The sequence below is a fragment of the Microdochium trichocladiopsis genome (genome assembly GCF_020744255.1).
Source record: "Microdochium trichocladiopsis strain MPI-CAGE-CH-0230 chromosome Unknown B0I36scaffold_14, whole genome shotgun sequence".
NCBI lineage: Eukaryota > Fungi > Ascomycota > Sordariomycetes > Xylariales > Microdochiaceae > Microdochium > Microdochium trichocladiopsis.
In genome coordinates this window covers 1209271-1224067 of record NW_025763557.1, presented here as the reverse complement: position 1 = coordinate 1224067, position 14797 = coordinate 1209271, and the positions used below count along the sequence as shown (strand labels likewise).

The 14797-nt window shown below is 56.0% G+C and overlaps 6 protein-coding genes across 6 annotated transcripts; 4 read left to right on the top strand and 2 right to left on the bottom strand.

Annotated features, from left to right (window-relative positions):
* Window positions 1-57: 57 nt before the first annotated feature.
* B0I36DRAFT_53858 (uncharacterized protein) lies at window positions 58-1146 on the top strand (the record flags this gene model as incomplete). Its single annotated transcript, XM_046162999.1, has 1 exon — window positions 58-1146. A coding segment is annotated over exon 1 (689 nt), but the record flags the coding sequence as incomplete, so codon positions are not given.
* Window positions 1147-2089: 943 nt separating this feature from the next.
* B0I36DRAFT_256078 (hemolysin-III related-domain-containing protein) lies at window positions 2090-3060 on the top strand (the record flags this gene model as incomplete). Its single annotated transcript, XM_046150917.1, has 5 exons — window positions 2090-2128; window positions 2174-2354; window positions 2395-2576; window positions 2635-2871; window positions 2926-3060. Coding segments are annotated over 5 exons (774 nt in total), but the record flags the coding sequence as incomplete, so codon positions are not given.
* A 1908-nt stretch (window positions 3061-4968) lies between these two features.
* B0I36DRAFT_369875 (P-loop containing nucleoside triphosphate hydrolase protein) lies at window positions 4969-8616 on the bottom strand (the record flags this gene model as incomplete). The annotated part of the gene is made up of 3 exons (XM_046159838.1): window positions 4969-5034; window positions 5428-5753; window positions 7485-8616. 3 exons carry the CDS (start codon window positions 8614-8616, stop codon window positions 4969-4971), a joined length of 1524 nt encoding a protein of 507 aa, XP_046005032.1.
* Window positions 8617-9322: 706 nt separating this feature from the next.
* B0I36DRAFT_356122 (uncharacterized protein) lies at window positions 9323-10891 on the top strand (the record flags this gene model as incomplete). Its single annotated transcript, XM_046157539.1, has 3 exons — window positions 9323-9517; window positions 9637-10741; window positions 10803-10891. The coding sequence occupies 3 exons, from the start codon at window positions 9323-9325 to the stop codon at window positions 10889-10891; spliced, it is 1389 nt and encodes a 462-aa protein (XP_046005031.1).
* Window positions 10892-11500: 609 nt separating this feature from the next.
* Window positions 11501-12391, top strand: B0I36DRAFT_299964 (tryptophan synthase beta subunit-like PLP-dependent enzyme; the record flags this gene model as incomplete). The annotated part of the gene is made up of 2 exons (XM_046151995.1): window positions 11501-11963; window positions 12021-12391. The coding sequence occupies 2 exons, from the start codon at window positions 11501-11503 to the stop codon at window positions 12389-12391; spliced, it is 834 nt and encodes a 277-aa protein (XP_046005030.1).
* Window positions 12392-14025: 1634 nt separating this feature from the next.
* B0I36DRAFT_205634 (chaperonin 10-like protein) lies at window positions 14026-14703 on the bottom strand (the record flags this gene model as incomplete). Its single annotated transcript, XM_046148833.1, has 1 exon — window positions 14026-14703. A coding segment is annotated over one exon (678 nt), but the record flags the coding sequence as incomplete, so codon positions are not given.
* Between the last annotated feature and the right edge of the window lie 94 nt (window positions 14704-14797).

The window sequence follows — 14797 nt, the reverse complement described above, 5'->3', positions numbered from 1 at the left end:
CCTTATCCTTCGAGAACTGTTTCAGATGAGACTGTAATCCCTCCCTTGCAGCAGGCTTGAGGTCAATGAGACCATATTCGCGAGACGATTTTGCGTATTTGGTCCTGCTTGTACGTAGGGACGGGTAAATCAAGGGTAGGATAAGATTTCCACGTCTTACGGACTGGATGCATCATACATGAGGCTCATCGACCACCTCCACGGTGTACACAGCAGAGCTCAAGGGACTGGTGCTAGTCAAAATGGTACTTGACGTACATGCAAGAACCAGCCGCCCCGGCTGGTGCGCCATATTCACAGACAATCAAGCCGCCATCCAAGCAATCTGGAACCCAAAGTGTCCATCAGGGCAATACATCCTTGTGGAGACCATACAAGCACTCGACGAACTCCGAAGCAAAGGGCGGGAAGTGTAGTTCCGCTGGATCCCAGCACACGTCGGAGTGCCACGCATGAAATGGCAGACCAAGCAGCAAAAGAGGCTGCCGGCGTCAACCAAGATACACAAGGACCCGCTCAACTGCCGCCAGAGCCAGAGTGCCTCCGGATCCTCATGGCGACCACGAAATCCATCATCCGTCGAACGATGAGGGGCGAATGGGATCTATCCTGGGAGACCGCCAAGCAGGGCAGAGATCTTTTCAAGCTCGGAGTGCGACCGGGCAAATCGAAAATCGATACTCGACACGCACATCGGAACGCACAGAGCTGTCAGCTCTGTGGTCACACAGATGCGCACGAGCATGATCAGCCTCGAGTTCGAGACCGAGTGCAAACACGTGCGACAGAAGATCGCGGACATCATCGACACACTCTCTTGCCGGAAGAACAACAAGCAGATCAGCCACGCCGTCCTTGCCGGCGGCTCGTGCGGTGTCCCATTCATCAGGGATCCGATCGAGAAAACGTTTCCGGGTACCCACATCGCCAACTCGAAGTGCAGTGCGGTCGTTGCGCGCGGCGCGGTACGCATCGCGGTACGCATCGCGGTACGCATCGCGGCACGGCCGGACATGAGATCCATCGGCGTCGAAGTTGTTCGCCTTGGCCACAGCCGCCCGTTCACGGAAGTGATCATGTCTCGCAACACTCAACTTCCACGACGCTATTTAGAATGGTAACCGAGATAAGTCCACGGCCATGGGGTGTGTGGATCCGTAGAGACGTGCTCTGCATGTTCTGCAGCCGAGTGTGGATGCCACGCATGGCGGCTACCTATATTGTGTTAACTAGTGTGTGCCCCATCATCTTTGTCTCAAGTATCAGAGGAGTGACCAGAAGTATCCAATCCAGCCCAAGTTGAGGCCGAGACCTTCCATTGACAGCCCATGCATGTCAACAAGGCGCCAATCGTTGAGTTTGTCTTTTAACACGGGCATCGCACAGCGTGAAGGCTCCGTGAGACATCGCAAGGCAGAGCACGAATGAGGAGGGCCTTAGCTAGAGTGGCCAGTGCTGCTCAGTGCACTAGTGCTGTTAGGCTGCGCACTGCCTGCGAGGCTGAGACGGGGTTGGTCGGTCCCATTTTGCTTTATCACGTACCAAACCCTCGCGCTGGTCCAGTCCAGGCTCATGTAATCGAACACATGCCGCTCGTTTCCAGATAGCTTATGGCTCTCTTCTCGGCGTGGGTGCCGCTCTTGTCCAAGTCGTCATCTTTAAGGGCACCAGCGAGCGGGTAAGTCAACATATACGTCATATTCTCAGAACGGCCGTCTAATGGCCCGAGTGCCCGGCCCCTTGAGTTTGACCGAATTCCGGAGTGGAATACAGTACTGTAATACAGTCGGATAAAAGGGAAATAATGCTTGTCGTACCTCATAGAAGAGACAAACAACCAGGTTAACCATCACAAACAAGGAATGCTCCACTAACGAGTAGGATAAGTGACCTTGCGGCTCAAGGTCGCTATGTTATCGTTCTCCATACTTGATCGACGTGTTCTTACTTAAAGATACTGTAACTTACTTCATCACTACAGTATTTGGCTTCTAACATATTATAAATGTCACCTACTGGAAAAGCAAATCGTATGCAGGGCCAGCTGTCGTCCAAAAAGCTCATGTCATACCATGAGATTCCATCATAGCAACAGGATAATGAATTCCTACTGTCTGGATATCGGTACGTGCTCTTGGATATTCGGCTTATACATAGCTAATGTTGTTGTAAGCCAATCTCCGGGTCTTTATACAGATCACTACGCAGCGTTCTGTACATGCATAACGAGACTGTCAACATCCTTTCACATATGTCTGGTTGTATCGCTTTCACCACTATCCCCTTCTTTCTTCATCATATGCATCATCCCACGATATCGCGCTACTGCTTCGGAGTGGCCTTTTGTTTCGCGTGTTCCGCCATGTAAGCCCGTTGCTCGAATTCTCCGGCTAGATTACTATACTGACGTTAAGAACATATTCCACTTCTTGTCCAATCACAGTCGCAGCTGGGCCCAGTCCTGCAATCGCCTCGATTATTTAGGCATCGTGGTCCTCGTCTGGAGTGCTAATGCACCCGTGGTTCATTACGGACTGTCCGGCCTCCCGGACCTGCAAAGATTCTACAGCTCCATTGTATGTTATTCTTACCAGCAGTTCGTCTGAGCGTATCTGATAACCGTTTGGTTTCAAGAATATCATCACGGCTGTCATGAGTGTGGGGTTCATCTTTGGCCATGACTTTGGCTTTTCTGCCTTTAGAAAGTGGCGTGTACTTGTCTACAGCACATCTGGCTTGGGTTCACTCGCATCACTGTTACATGGCCTTCAAATCAAAGGCTGGGCCGTTCTGGGAAATCATCTGTCCCTTCGGTGGCTGGCTTGTACGATGTCGCTTAATCTCATCGCCGCAGCTGTCTATGCCTTAAGGGTACGTCGCCTCCGATTCTTTGCCTAGGCCCCAAAATTGACGTCCTGGTTGTAGATCCCCGAGAGATGGTTTCCATATAGGTTCGACCTTGTGGGAGCTAGCCATCAGATTTTCCACGTCTTAGTTCTGATAGCCACGTTCACACACCTGGCAGGCCTTCTTGCAGCATCTCAATATGCCGACATGTGATCGCCCTTTGGCCAAGTACAACGTGGCGGCTTTTTCAAGTGCTATAGCTTGGTGTCAAGGTTGTACTCCATGCGTTTATCCGGTGCAGCAGCCTGCCAACGTGCTCACAGATTGGGAATCGTGGAGGTGTGAGTGGGCTCGACTGAGAAGGAATTGTGCAGAGGCGCTTATAATTTGGCGCTTACGTCATTTTAAGCCACCCAAATTATCATTGCATCAACGTCTCTTAGTGATCGTTTCTGGGTCTCGTTGGCACGGTCTCTGGTACACATCATCTGTCGATCATGCCTAAGTAGTTGTGGAAGCCCCATCCTATATCAACCCGGTTCGAGGAGAACCCACAACACATAGTCTCGACAGGCACGCATATGATGATTTATGGAAACCTGCACAGCTTCAAAAATAAAGTTCCTCCACTCATTCGCCCTCATAGCCTCCCTTTCACGCGTAGAAGGGGAAATTGCCTCGGCTATCTGTCTTAGGCAAGGCCACCCAGGAGGCACTGTCCTTCGACTTGCAAGCAATCAAGGAGTCGACCGTAGGCAGACAGTATTTAGGGGAAATCCACAGCTGAGAGTGGATCGAAATTCGCGCGGACAAGGGCCTGGAATGAGACGGATCTGTTACGTGCACAGACCTTTCGTAGGACATGACATGTCCTACATGAGAATGAGAGGGACGTCGAGGTGTGCACGGTCGACACTGCATATGTGGGGCATGTTGAACCCTTGAAGTTGACTCAATTACGGGGTGGAATATGACAGGAGGCACATAGGGGCTGAGAACGGAGCTAAGGGCGGAGCTGCTTCCCGTGCGGACCGGTCACGCTATCCCCAGACAGTATGCGGACTGTACCGACCCTTTCTTGGCGCGAGGATCACCCACCAGTTCTGTGCTCCCATTCACAACCCAGCTGTCATCGGCATGCGAGGGATACACGTCGTAATGAGTATCCAGCTTGGAGTGTACTGGGCCAAGTCTCTGTATTCATTTCGTACATGCCTGAGCTTACCTGGCCATGCCAGCCTCAATAATGGCGCCAACCACTTCGCCGCGTCCTGTGCCAGTAACGCCGTGTCTAGTTTGGAACGGGTACGAACAGATATTGACGGGCACACTCCGTCTCCTTGCGTGAGTCTCAGTCAGCCCAATGGATCTCCGTGAAGATATAGACCACCTGCACTGTGCGACATTGTTAGATATTGTATTGTTCCAGCCCCATGTTCGTGCTTGTCCAAAGACACTGAAACCAAGGCGACGCGAGCGGGTCACCCTCTACCAACGATGCGCCAGTGTTTGAGCAGCACGAGGATAGCATGGACACCCTGGAGATCGGCAGTGTGCGTCACAGTCGTGGCTAGGCGTTCGACGCCGAAGAGCGCACCCTCCTTCAGGTGTGCAAGACATCTATAGTGGAACCTGGAGGTCATCAACTTGCAAAGGCTGACGCCAGAACCAAGGCCGCCGCAGTAAGCCGGCAGAGTACAGGGACTTCGAGCATAGCACCACGCTCAAGCTAGCTCTAGAATGCCGAACAGCAATTGTGAAACAGTGGGATCGGTACAGATACAATGGTGGACGGTATCATCTAATAATATTATCTATGAGGGGCCTCCTGGACCTGTCTGACTTCCTCGCCTCAGCGCTTGAACCTCCAGAATGGCCGAGCGTTTCTTGTTGCGATCCGGACATCATGATGACCTCCCATTACTTCCCACCAATCGAGAGTAAATTCCCGACCTGGCTATAAAGTGCGCTGCACCGGACTGGCTGGGCACTAATGTTCAAGCACTGGTCCTCAGGCAAAAACGTCTTCTCGCCGCAGAAGTCATCGCTGCGTCCAAGTGCCATCACACCATGAGACAGCTTCCCGCAACTGCATTAAATCCACCACTATTGTCTTTCTCCTCAATGCCAGTTCGATGGCAGCGAGCACGTAGCCGCGCTCTCGTCGTTGACGGTGCTCTCCTTTGCCTATCGATCGGAATTTCAGTCCCTCGGTGACCTTTGTTGGAAGGTCACTGGTCGTCCAGGGCGTTCGGCGACTGCATGGAGCCTCAGTGCTCTAGCATATGCCATGTTTCACACTTTTGCCTCTGTCATGCCCATCTCTCAGAAACCCGACGAAGTAGCTTCTATTGGACTCACGGACGCACGCAGATGACCGTCCGCAAGACCTGGCGGCTGATATGCTAGGGAAAGCCGGTGAAGGGGCTTTGCGGTCGCTATTGCGTGCAAGGGCTGGTTACCAGCAGCGGTGTGAAAGTCGCAGCTCGAGTGTTATGGCTAAATGCGGTTCATGCTAGGTCTCCTCCCAGATATTTCTTCGTAGCATAGCATCTAAAGTTGTTTTTGTTGCCAGCCTACCCAGTCCAATGGCGCGTCGACGAGTAGTCTGACAGTGTAGTCGAGGAATGGGGCTATCATGTCGTCGGCGAACTCCGTCGGCCACGTCTCTCCCAATCTTCTTAACACATCGTCGAACCAGTTGCGCTGATCCCATTCAGGATTCACGTTCATAGCTCGCAGTATTGACAGCAGCGCATCCTCTTGCTGAGCGTTTGATGATATTGTGGCGATGTCGACAGATCCGACCACACTTGGACCCTCGCTCGGATGTGTCGTGTTCGTTGACTCCCTGATGGTCCAATTCGGCCGCGTACCAGCCAGCTCGAAGGTGTGGCTGACGAGGTCTGTCGAATGGAAGAGCTGCCGGGTGGCACATAACTGTGTAGTACGAGTCTCCTGGGTGTCGCGAGGATGCCCTTGAATGACGAGAATCGAGACAACTTGCTTGCGTGTGTTGTCTCGAGGCACTGGAACTGCGCCATTGTCCGAGGTCCGCGTCACCATCTCCTATCTCGATCGCGGCCACAGCCTGCAAGCCACCTGCACCGACAGAACGTATTATGGGTGCTTTGTTGGCGTAATCCGCTTTCGCTTGCGCGTGGACAAATCGAATGGGCGTGGAGCGGCTGACTTCTGGGGGTGATTGAATTACTCTTCGGTATTATGCAGAGGGACAGGATACCCGTGGGCGATGCAGCTGAGGAGATAAGAATACAGACATCGACGACACGTGCTCCCACCAGGTTGCAGCACGACTGGTGTTGTCAGAACAGATGACCACAAAGCACACCAGCAAGCAACAAGATGGCGTGGGTCATGGAAAAATTCAAAAGCTGCCACAGAGGGATTCCGTTCTTGCGCGGCGGACCAGGCAGGCTAGGCAAAGAAACCGGACCTGGCGAAGCTGGATTTCTGCGCACCATGATATCTGTGTAAGTGGGAAGATCCGCCGGAAGGCAGCGGAAGATGCCATGGACCCGCCCAAGAATAACCCTGAAGGACCTCCCGCCGCCATGGTAAGTTGTAAAGTGTCATGGCGGCGTGTCCTCTGGCCCCAGGACTCCATGGTGGCGTTGAACCTTGAAGGGGGACAACGACAACGGCACCCAAACCAGGGGCCACACTTCCCGCCCAATCAGCCGACCGATTCATGTTGATGGGCTGCAAGCAACAGTCCCGCTTATGGAGTGGTCTAGAACATGTAAATCAGTGGGGAACATGGCAGCACGATTGGGGACCTGGCCCAGCTGAAGACACCACACCCACGCTCGGCAGTCACAGGCCCAACTCCGACACCAGAGACCAATCAGCCAATCCAGATGGCACGCAATCAGTAGTTGCGAGTGTCGAAGTCCGACGGGCTACTGGCGGCCCGTACTAGTTGGATATTAGGTTGGCGGCCTCGGAATTTTGTCTGAACACGCCACATCAATGTCCTGGTAAAGGCACTTCGTCCACTTCGACGAGGGCACAGAACATCGCTTTGAGCTTGTGCCATGTGTCCACGCGCGCGCCCCTAGTGCCATGCGCGTCAGGGCGAGGTTCTATGCAGCCACGGAGATGACGTGGACCAGATTGAGCGTGGCTTGGCAGGCGTTTCAAGGCTTGCGAGCGGCATCCTTCAGCTCGTTTTTCTGCAGGATGGCAGGCTCAGACGGGGAATGGGGCGACGCAACATTGTTGGCGTGAGCCACTACACGCCGCCTAAGACGGACTGCCTGGTGGTTTGACTTTGATTAAGGCTCCGGCGCAACATCCGTAGCGGGATGGGGCGGCCAATGTCACATTCCACCCCAAGCGGGGCCTCTGCACGGCGCCAGCCGAAGCCTGACTGTGCTACTACTCTAGACACTCTGCCTCGACGATCACCTTCCAAGCTGCGACCAGATTCGTACCCTCGGTATCCTCGACGGTCCTTACCCGCCCTAGCCACGCTATGAACTCCTCTTTCCCCATACACTCGACTTGTAGCTCTCGCCAGATCAGCTGCTCAAGCTTCCTGCTCGCTGTAGCTAGCCAGACCACCGGCATGACTCGATCTCCCCACCGGCACCTCGCCGTCTCTCCCCACTTACACCAAGCCTGCGGGAGACCACACGTCCAGCAGCACGTGTACTCTTTGAACCGGATCTGCCGCCGCCACGCCATATACGCTTCCGATCCTCCTAGTACCTTGCAACTCCGGAACTCGTGCTCGTAAGTCCTCTGTCGACCATCTGCCCGGCCCTGGTGACACCACTTGACGTAGCACACTGCGCACTTGCTATCCATCAACTCTACCCACTCCAGCAACTTCCGGATCCTCCTCTGCCTCTCCTTATTATCTCCTCTAAGACGGTCGTCTACTACCTCGGCTACTGCGGAGTGCCAGTCGCCTGTAGTACCACCCTCGCTACATTCGCCCATACCGACAACCTCATCTCGTCCGTCGGCCTGTACCTCTGTAAGTTGCCGGCACCGGTCACAGCGCACGGCTTGAAGACTATCGCAGTCCTGCGCAATGCCGTCCATGAACGCCCCAAGCACGAGCCTCCGGCAGTCTGGCGTCTGCACGAACCGCTCTGCTGCCTGCCGGTTCAGCTGGTCTACATCGCTCGCCTGCCGGTCATAGTAGACAGCCGCCCTACCTAGCACCACGATCGACTCCACCTCCTCCCCCGCCTTCCTCCCGCCTCTGCCCGTCTGCTGGATAAAATCCACAAGCCCGTACGGCTGCTCCGCGTGGATAATGGCGACGATACCCTCGATGTCCACCCCGGTCCCTAGTCCTGTCGTTGCTACTACCCAGCGGGTTTCTGATCGACCTTCAACCCAGTCCTCGAGTACCGCTTGCCGCTCTGATAAGCTCATGTCGCTATGGTGGTACCCGCATCGGATCAGCTCGGCGAGCCGTGTACAGTTAGCCTTAGACCTGCTGTAGATCACGCCTTTCTGCTTCCCAGTCATGCGGCCAGTTATGCGGATAACCTGCTTGACGACCTCGTCCTCGACTGCGCTACGCCCTGGTCCCGTCACTTGTACGACGTTGTAGCTAATGTTCTTCTTATCGGACCTTGCTCGGATGATCTCGGCGTCCCCTACGAGCATCGCCTGCCGAAACCAAGCCTCGAGCCGCACTGGCAGCGTAGCCGTTAGCAGAATAACTGGACAGTTGTACCGGTATATGCACTTGAGCTCCGTGAGCCTCTTCCGGTAGCTCGCGTCCATGATAATGGACATAAAGACCGAACTTCCGGTGGTTGAATTTTTCTTCGTATGAAGCTCCGTACAGTTGGAGTCCAAATGTACCTCGATCAAGCATAGGGGCGAGTACGAAGCACGTCTGGTAACTAGCGGATCTTCTCTATCAATTTGTTTATTGATCAGCATGAGGACACGAAACTTCTTGATGTGAACCCGTGGATGAGTGCTATAAAAGTCAAGGGGGCGAACTCACCTGAAAGCAGTCCCCAGTTCTGGCCGAATGGAATCAATAGCGTACGTGCTGTGGAGTGTGTTCACGTCCAAAGCCCTCGTTGGCTCGCGTTCTGTTCAACGTCAGACCCTGGAACAAAACGGCAGGGAATCGGCACTATCACGCTTTCTTGGCAACGCACTGCCGCCTTCGCCTACGCCAAGCATGGGGCGACCATTCCGCGCATGGGCATCGGGCCCTGGACGTCATACCAGTCCCGCCCCATAATAAAGCTGCCTCTTTGGCGGCTCGGGCCGAGGACTGCAATAGTATAATTACTGATGATGCGTCTACCTACACGGTCGAGCACTTGCGCTCTTGTCCGTCGGATGTCCCACCGTAAGCAGAGCCACATTTCCGTGAGACAAGTCAGCTCGGCCTTGAAGTCCAGTCTCTTGCATCTCTGCCCCTTGCAGGAAGCCTCCTTGCGACGAGCGCCTATATGGTCGAACACCCAACATGCCCTCCGGCGGCTCCCTGGGCACTCTGCGGACCGTAGCCGTCCTCCACGACCCCGACCATATTCACTGCGGCCCAGAGGACCCGGTTCAGGGCTATGTGCAGCTCAGCTACATCCCAAGCCGGCACGTGCCGCACGACACGGAGCTCTTTAGCCCGTGCAGGATCTTCCTCACGCTGCGCGGCCGGCTTAAGGTCACGGTCGAGTCGAGCCGGGCCGCCACAGCACGCAGTCCTTGAGCGACCGGACCCGCCGCGCCCGCGTCCCGCTCTTCTCGACGCCCGAGTTGCTCGTCCACGACGGCCCTGTACAGCTCAGCGCCAGCCAGGCCAGGAACTACCCTTTCTCCCTGGCCTTTCCCGCGGACGCCACCATCCCGGACCATGTTGTCGCCATGTGCGCGCCCTGGGATCCCTCTGACGACATGTTCAGCATGGCTCCCCGGCAGCCGCTCCCGCCGAGCATGAGCATGCAGCGAGACGAAATTGCGGGTTTTCCGGACCACGTGGGCGCGCAGTACGAGCTCGCCACCCGCATCGAGATGCCCGGGATTAACGTCGAGTTCAGTTACGACCTGATCGACTCTGGGTTGAACAACAAACTTGCACGGGTTGGTGGCGGCGTGTCGGCGTGGCGCGGGACCAAAGTGCTCTACGAGCGGCCGCGCGTGGCCAGGCCGGTGCCGATCGATCTGAAGCATGGCACGGGCTGGCTGCTCGTCAAGGACCGGGACCTGGTGCACGCTTGTGATGCTGGCGCCACCGCCAATGGGCCAGCGGGAGGAGGAGGAGGAGGAGGAGGAGGAGGAGGAGGAGGAGGAGGAGGGTTCCGGGCAAAGGCGTCGGCCCTGCTCAAGCGGTCCCTGGCTTGGCGGCCATTGTGTGTGATCGGATGGCAGATGAGCTGCGCCAAGGACATCCACAGGGGTCAGCCCCTGCTCGTACAGGTCCGCGTGCAGCCGTCAGAGAGCAAGTCGACTACGCCAGGGATGCCGGCCGTCGAGCTTGTGAAGGTCACCGTGGCAGTGGAGACGCGAGTGCAGGCCAGAGTATTCGCTGAAGCTCGCGGGCAGCTCGAGTTCGACAAGAACGAGCCCGGCCCCGAGGAGACTATTGTTGTTCCTGTGGGCAAACTGCAGGCAAACAAGCCAAGTCCAGCAAACGAGAAGGAAGGTGGTGGGAATGCCAACGGGGAAAGCGCGGTTGGCAATGGAATATTCAGCGCAGACAACGACTGGACACAAATGCTGACGTTCCCGAAAATCACCAAAGATCTCGGCAGGTCTTTCACAACGCCCTGTATCCGGCGGACGTACATGTTCAGGGTCAAGAGCCTCGTGCGTATCGTCGGGCTCGACCGCCATGAGCAGTTCGAGCAGCCATTCACAATCACGGTCCATCCGCCATTGTCAGAGTATGGTAGTGCTACAGGCAGCACCTCGATGATGGCGCACGATGGGATTGATAATCATACGACTAGAGGGCACAGAGCGGAGACTCTGCCGCAATATGAGCCATAGCGCCGATGGTATGATCCATGATTTGGGCCTTCTTGCTGGCGATAACTAAGCCTAGCACCACAGGTTCAACCCCAAGTTTAACCCCTATGGTGGCTGAGCCCTAGGGTTATATAAACCTATTCTAAGACTCTCCTTACTCAATCTCGAACAATCCTTAGCACATGAACAAGGAGTTACAATTACATAGAATGAAGTCAGCTCAGTTAGTGTGGTAGGTTTGCTGTGGCCTTGCCTGCGTATAGGATCTGCTCGATATAGGACACGCTAACACCCTGCACTAGCATATCGGCGGTCATGTTCTAGCAATGAACCAAGATAAATGCTGGTGGCTTTTCTCCGATATTTGGAAACTAGTGGGGCCGTGCCGGGACCTCGGAGTTCCGTGTCCTACGCTCTGCGGTTGGTATCAACGTACCACTATCAGACGCTAATGAAGAGGAGCTTCTACTGGACCAGAATTGACATCTTCTCGAGCCTTTGTTTTTTGTAAACCGGAAACGATCTGGTAAACCGATGTTACATTCATCTACATTCTGCCGTTGTGCTTTTGCATTCCATTCCACGTATATGAAGCTGCTTCTCAATTGCTTCTCGTTATACATTGCGGCATCATTCATACAAAGCTATGCCTCTCGACACCAAAACAATGTCAGACTCCATGCCCTTCGACGACATCGCTCTCACGCCTGAGTCGGTGAGGCAGGCCCGCGAGAGGATAGCCGAGCATATATATCGGGCGGATCTCCGCGTGTCCGAGTGGATAAACAGGTTTGCGTCCTCGGATCAGCCCGAGACCTACAGGACGGCCGCAACCACCAAGCCCGAGCCCAGACACGCCAAGAACTCTGGTGGCGGCATCCTACGGCAGGGCAAGGGGCGGGATGCGCCGCCGAGAATCAATCTCTACTTCAAGTGCGAAAATCTGCAGCGCACAGGGGCCTTCAAGGCCCGTGGCGCCTTCCACGCGCTGAGCCGGCTGATGGACGACCTCGGTGCCGACCAGATGCGACACAGAGCAGTGACGACCGTGTCATCGGGCAACCACACGCAAGGTCTCGCGCTCGCAGCCGCGACATTTGGCGTACCAGCCGTCATCGTGATGCCTCGGACCAGCACGCCTAGTAAGATCCAGGGCCTTGCGCGCATTCTCGAAATCGAGGCGGATGTGAAGGTTCTAGCTATGACAGGAGGTATCAAGGGTCCCAAGGGGGAGATTGTCCTGTGTGGCGCCTCCAATGAGGAGAAGCAAACCGCGGCGGCAGAGATAATCAAGGGACGGGGTTGCATCTTTGTGCCACCTTATGCACACCCGGACATCATAACCGGGCAGGGAACGTGTGCGCTGGAGCTGGAGCAGCAGTTCATGGCCCTGAACTCGGGTTCCGATACGGGCCTCGACATGGTGATAGCTCCAATCGGAGGCGGTGGCCTCCTCGGCGGCATAGCGACGTGGTTCAGCGACAAGCCGAACACCAAGGTCTTTGGCGCCGAGCCGTCGTTCCAGGGCGCAGACGATGCCAGGAGGGGTTCTCACCCACTCAACGGGTAAGGATTCTTCCAACAGACGCATCCATCTGTCCATCAAGAGCCAAAGTATCTGCAGCGGTGTTATTCCTGCGCCTTCGTCAATTTTGCACCATCAATATGGCATGTTTCTGGGGGTGCTCGTTCACACCCTCTCCATCGGCCGGGCAACGGGTGGCAGCAACTAAATCAAGCCTCCAACGACAGGAAAATAGAACGGCGCCGGGGAACATGATTTAGTCGGTCACGGCAGGGCTGGCATATCCTTAGCAGCTACTTTGACCAGTGCCAGGGTTTCAAGTGGACTGAAATTCAACAGGGATTGAACCCACAAGCAGTATTGGGTGATTGGCAGGGTATGTATCTTCAAGTCTATAGTAACGGGCGCAGGAACAGGTTCCTTATACGCAATTTAACCTGCCAGATCTCTGCGGCCAAAGGCGGTATCTGACGGAAAGGTGTTCATTTTTTTCAGCCTTACGCCCATTCCATGCTGCGTGCTGAATCGCGATATCGTACTGGGGCCGTCCATTGCAATGGCACCGGCCGACAGCGATGACCTTGGCGCCTCGTCCGTTTCGGTGTGGAAGAATTGGTCGTGACGCCTCCCCGTCTGGGTGAAGGCTATCAGCTCGTTGAGGATGACGAACTCGATCTTGAGCTTGATGCTGTACACGACAGGCTTGTACGTCGTCTGGATCTGGAAATTTCCGCTGTATTCGGTGGCGAGGAGACTGGCGTCGAGCAGGACGGTGAGGACGAAGAGGATGACGAGATGGCGGAGGATGCGCCGTCCCGTGGTGGCCTTGACCGCCAGGATAGGCGTGAAGCCCGTGGCGGCCTCCCATACGTACAGCCCGGATATGACGCTCTCCTGGAGGAAGAAGCCGGCGAGTTGTATCTTTTCATACACATCAAAGGCGTGAAAGAAGGGGTCGGGATTGCCGCTGTTACTGGCGAGGAACAGGATCGACACGGGAATGTGGAGGACGACAAAGTTGAAGACGATCATGACGGCCACGAGCCGGGTCTTCCAGCGGTCAGGCACGACCAGCCCCAGACGCGAGTAGAGCACGACAGACTGGCCAGTCACCATGGCCCACCACCCGACGACGGTGACAACGCACATTGGCAGGTTTGGCGCAAGCGCGAAGAACCGCAGGAAGACGGCGATGGTGTGGATGAAGATGCCGAATGTCGCGACGAGCAGGCTCCAGAAGTAGAGCCCCTGCTTGCGGCGGAAGACGCTGAAAATGCTGATGGTAATCTCCACAGTGTTGAAGATCGCGACGGCAAAGAAGCCCGCAATCAGCATCGCGATGGGCAGCGACACATCGATCGGCCCCGTCTCTCCCGGCATGGTTACCACGGGCTCGCAGCAGCTTCGACGCTTGTAGGGCTATCGGCACGCGCCGGATCTCATGATGGTGTGTCTGCAGGGTGTTTGACAGCGACCAGCAGCAGCGCTTTCTAGCCGAGTCTCAGTCGTCAAACGGACACGACGGACGCATCTTGACATGTCAAGCGCACAACCGGTGCCAGATTTGCTTCTGGCATGTGGCCGCGGTCCCTGCGGTGGTCCGGCTGAGGTTTTTATGGCTGCCAGCTTTCCCCCTTCGAGGCAGTCGGAAACGCATCCAGCTCCCGGCCGTTGAGCCTGGCACCCAGGGCGAGGGCCTCATCCCTATTTGAGCGCTTGCGGGAGATGGCCACGACGCGGTCCGCGCCCATGGCCTTGGCGAGCAGGACGCCGTAGTGGCCCAGCCCGCCGATGCCTACGATGCCCACGGACTTGCCGGACCCGATGTTGTTGTGTTTGAGGGGTGCGTACATGGTGATGCCGGCACACATGAGCGTCGCGGCCTGCGCCGAGTCGATGGCGTCTGGGATCTTGAACGCGAAGCGGCCCGGGCAGCGGTGATGTGTCGCATAGCCGCCCCAGCCCTTGTCGCCGTTGTGGTGCGGGCCTGGGTACGTCCAGCGCGACTTGAGGCAGTAGTTCTCCTGGCGCTCGACGCAGCGGTCACAGGGCTTGTCCTGCACCGACATGCAGCAGTCTGTCAGGCAGCCAACGCCGACGCGATCGCCGACCTTGTGGTTGCCCACGGCCTTGGAGCCCACGCGCACGACGCGTCCGACAATCTCATGGCCGACGACGATGGGGTAGGGCGACTTGTACCATCCGCTGGAAAGAGTGTGCAGGTCGCTGGCGCACATGCCGCAGTGTGTGATTTTGATGTCAATGTCGGTCTCCTCCCACCGCTTGGGCTCAAAGTCGCCCCAGACGAGCTTGCCGTTGACCGACTCCTTGTCATGGCCGATCCAGCCCTGGAACCTCGGTTGCGCCATGGTACTTAGACAGGGACGGCCCGGGACAGCGAGGTTGTCGTCGCTGATCAGATGATTTGCAAATTGGCGGCCGTGATGCTTT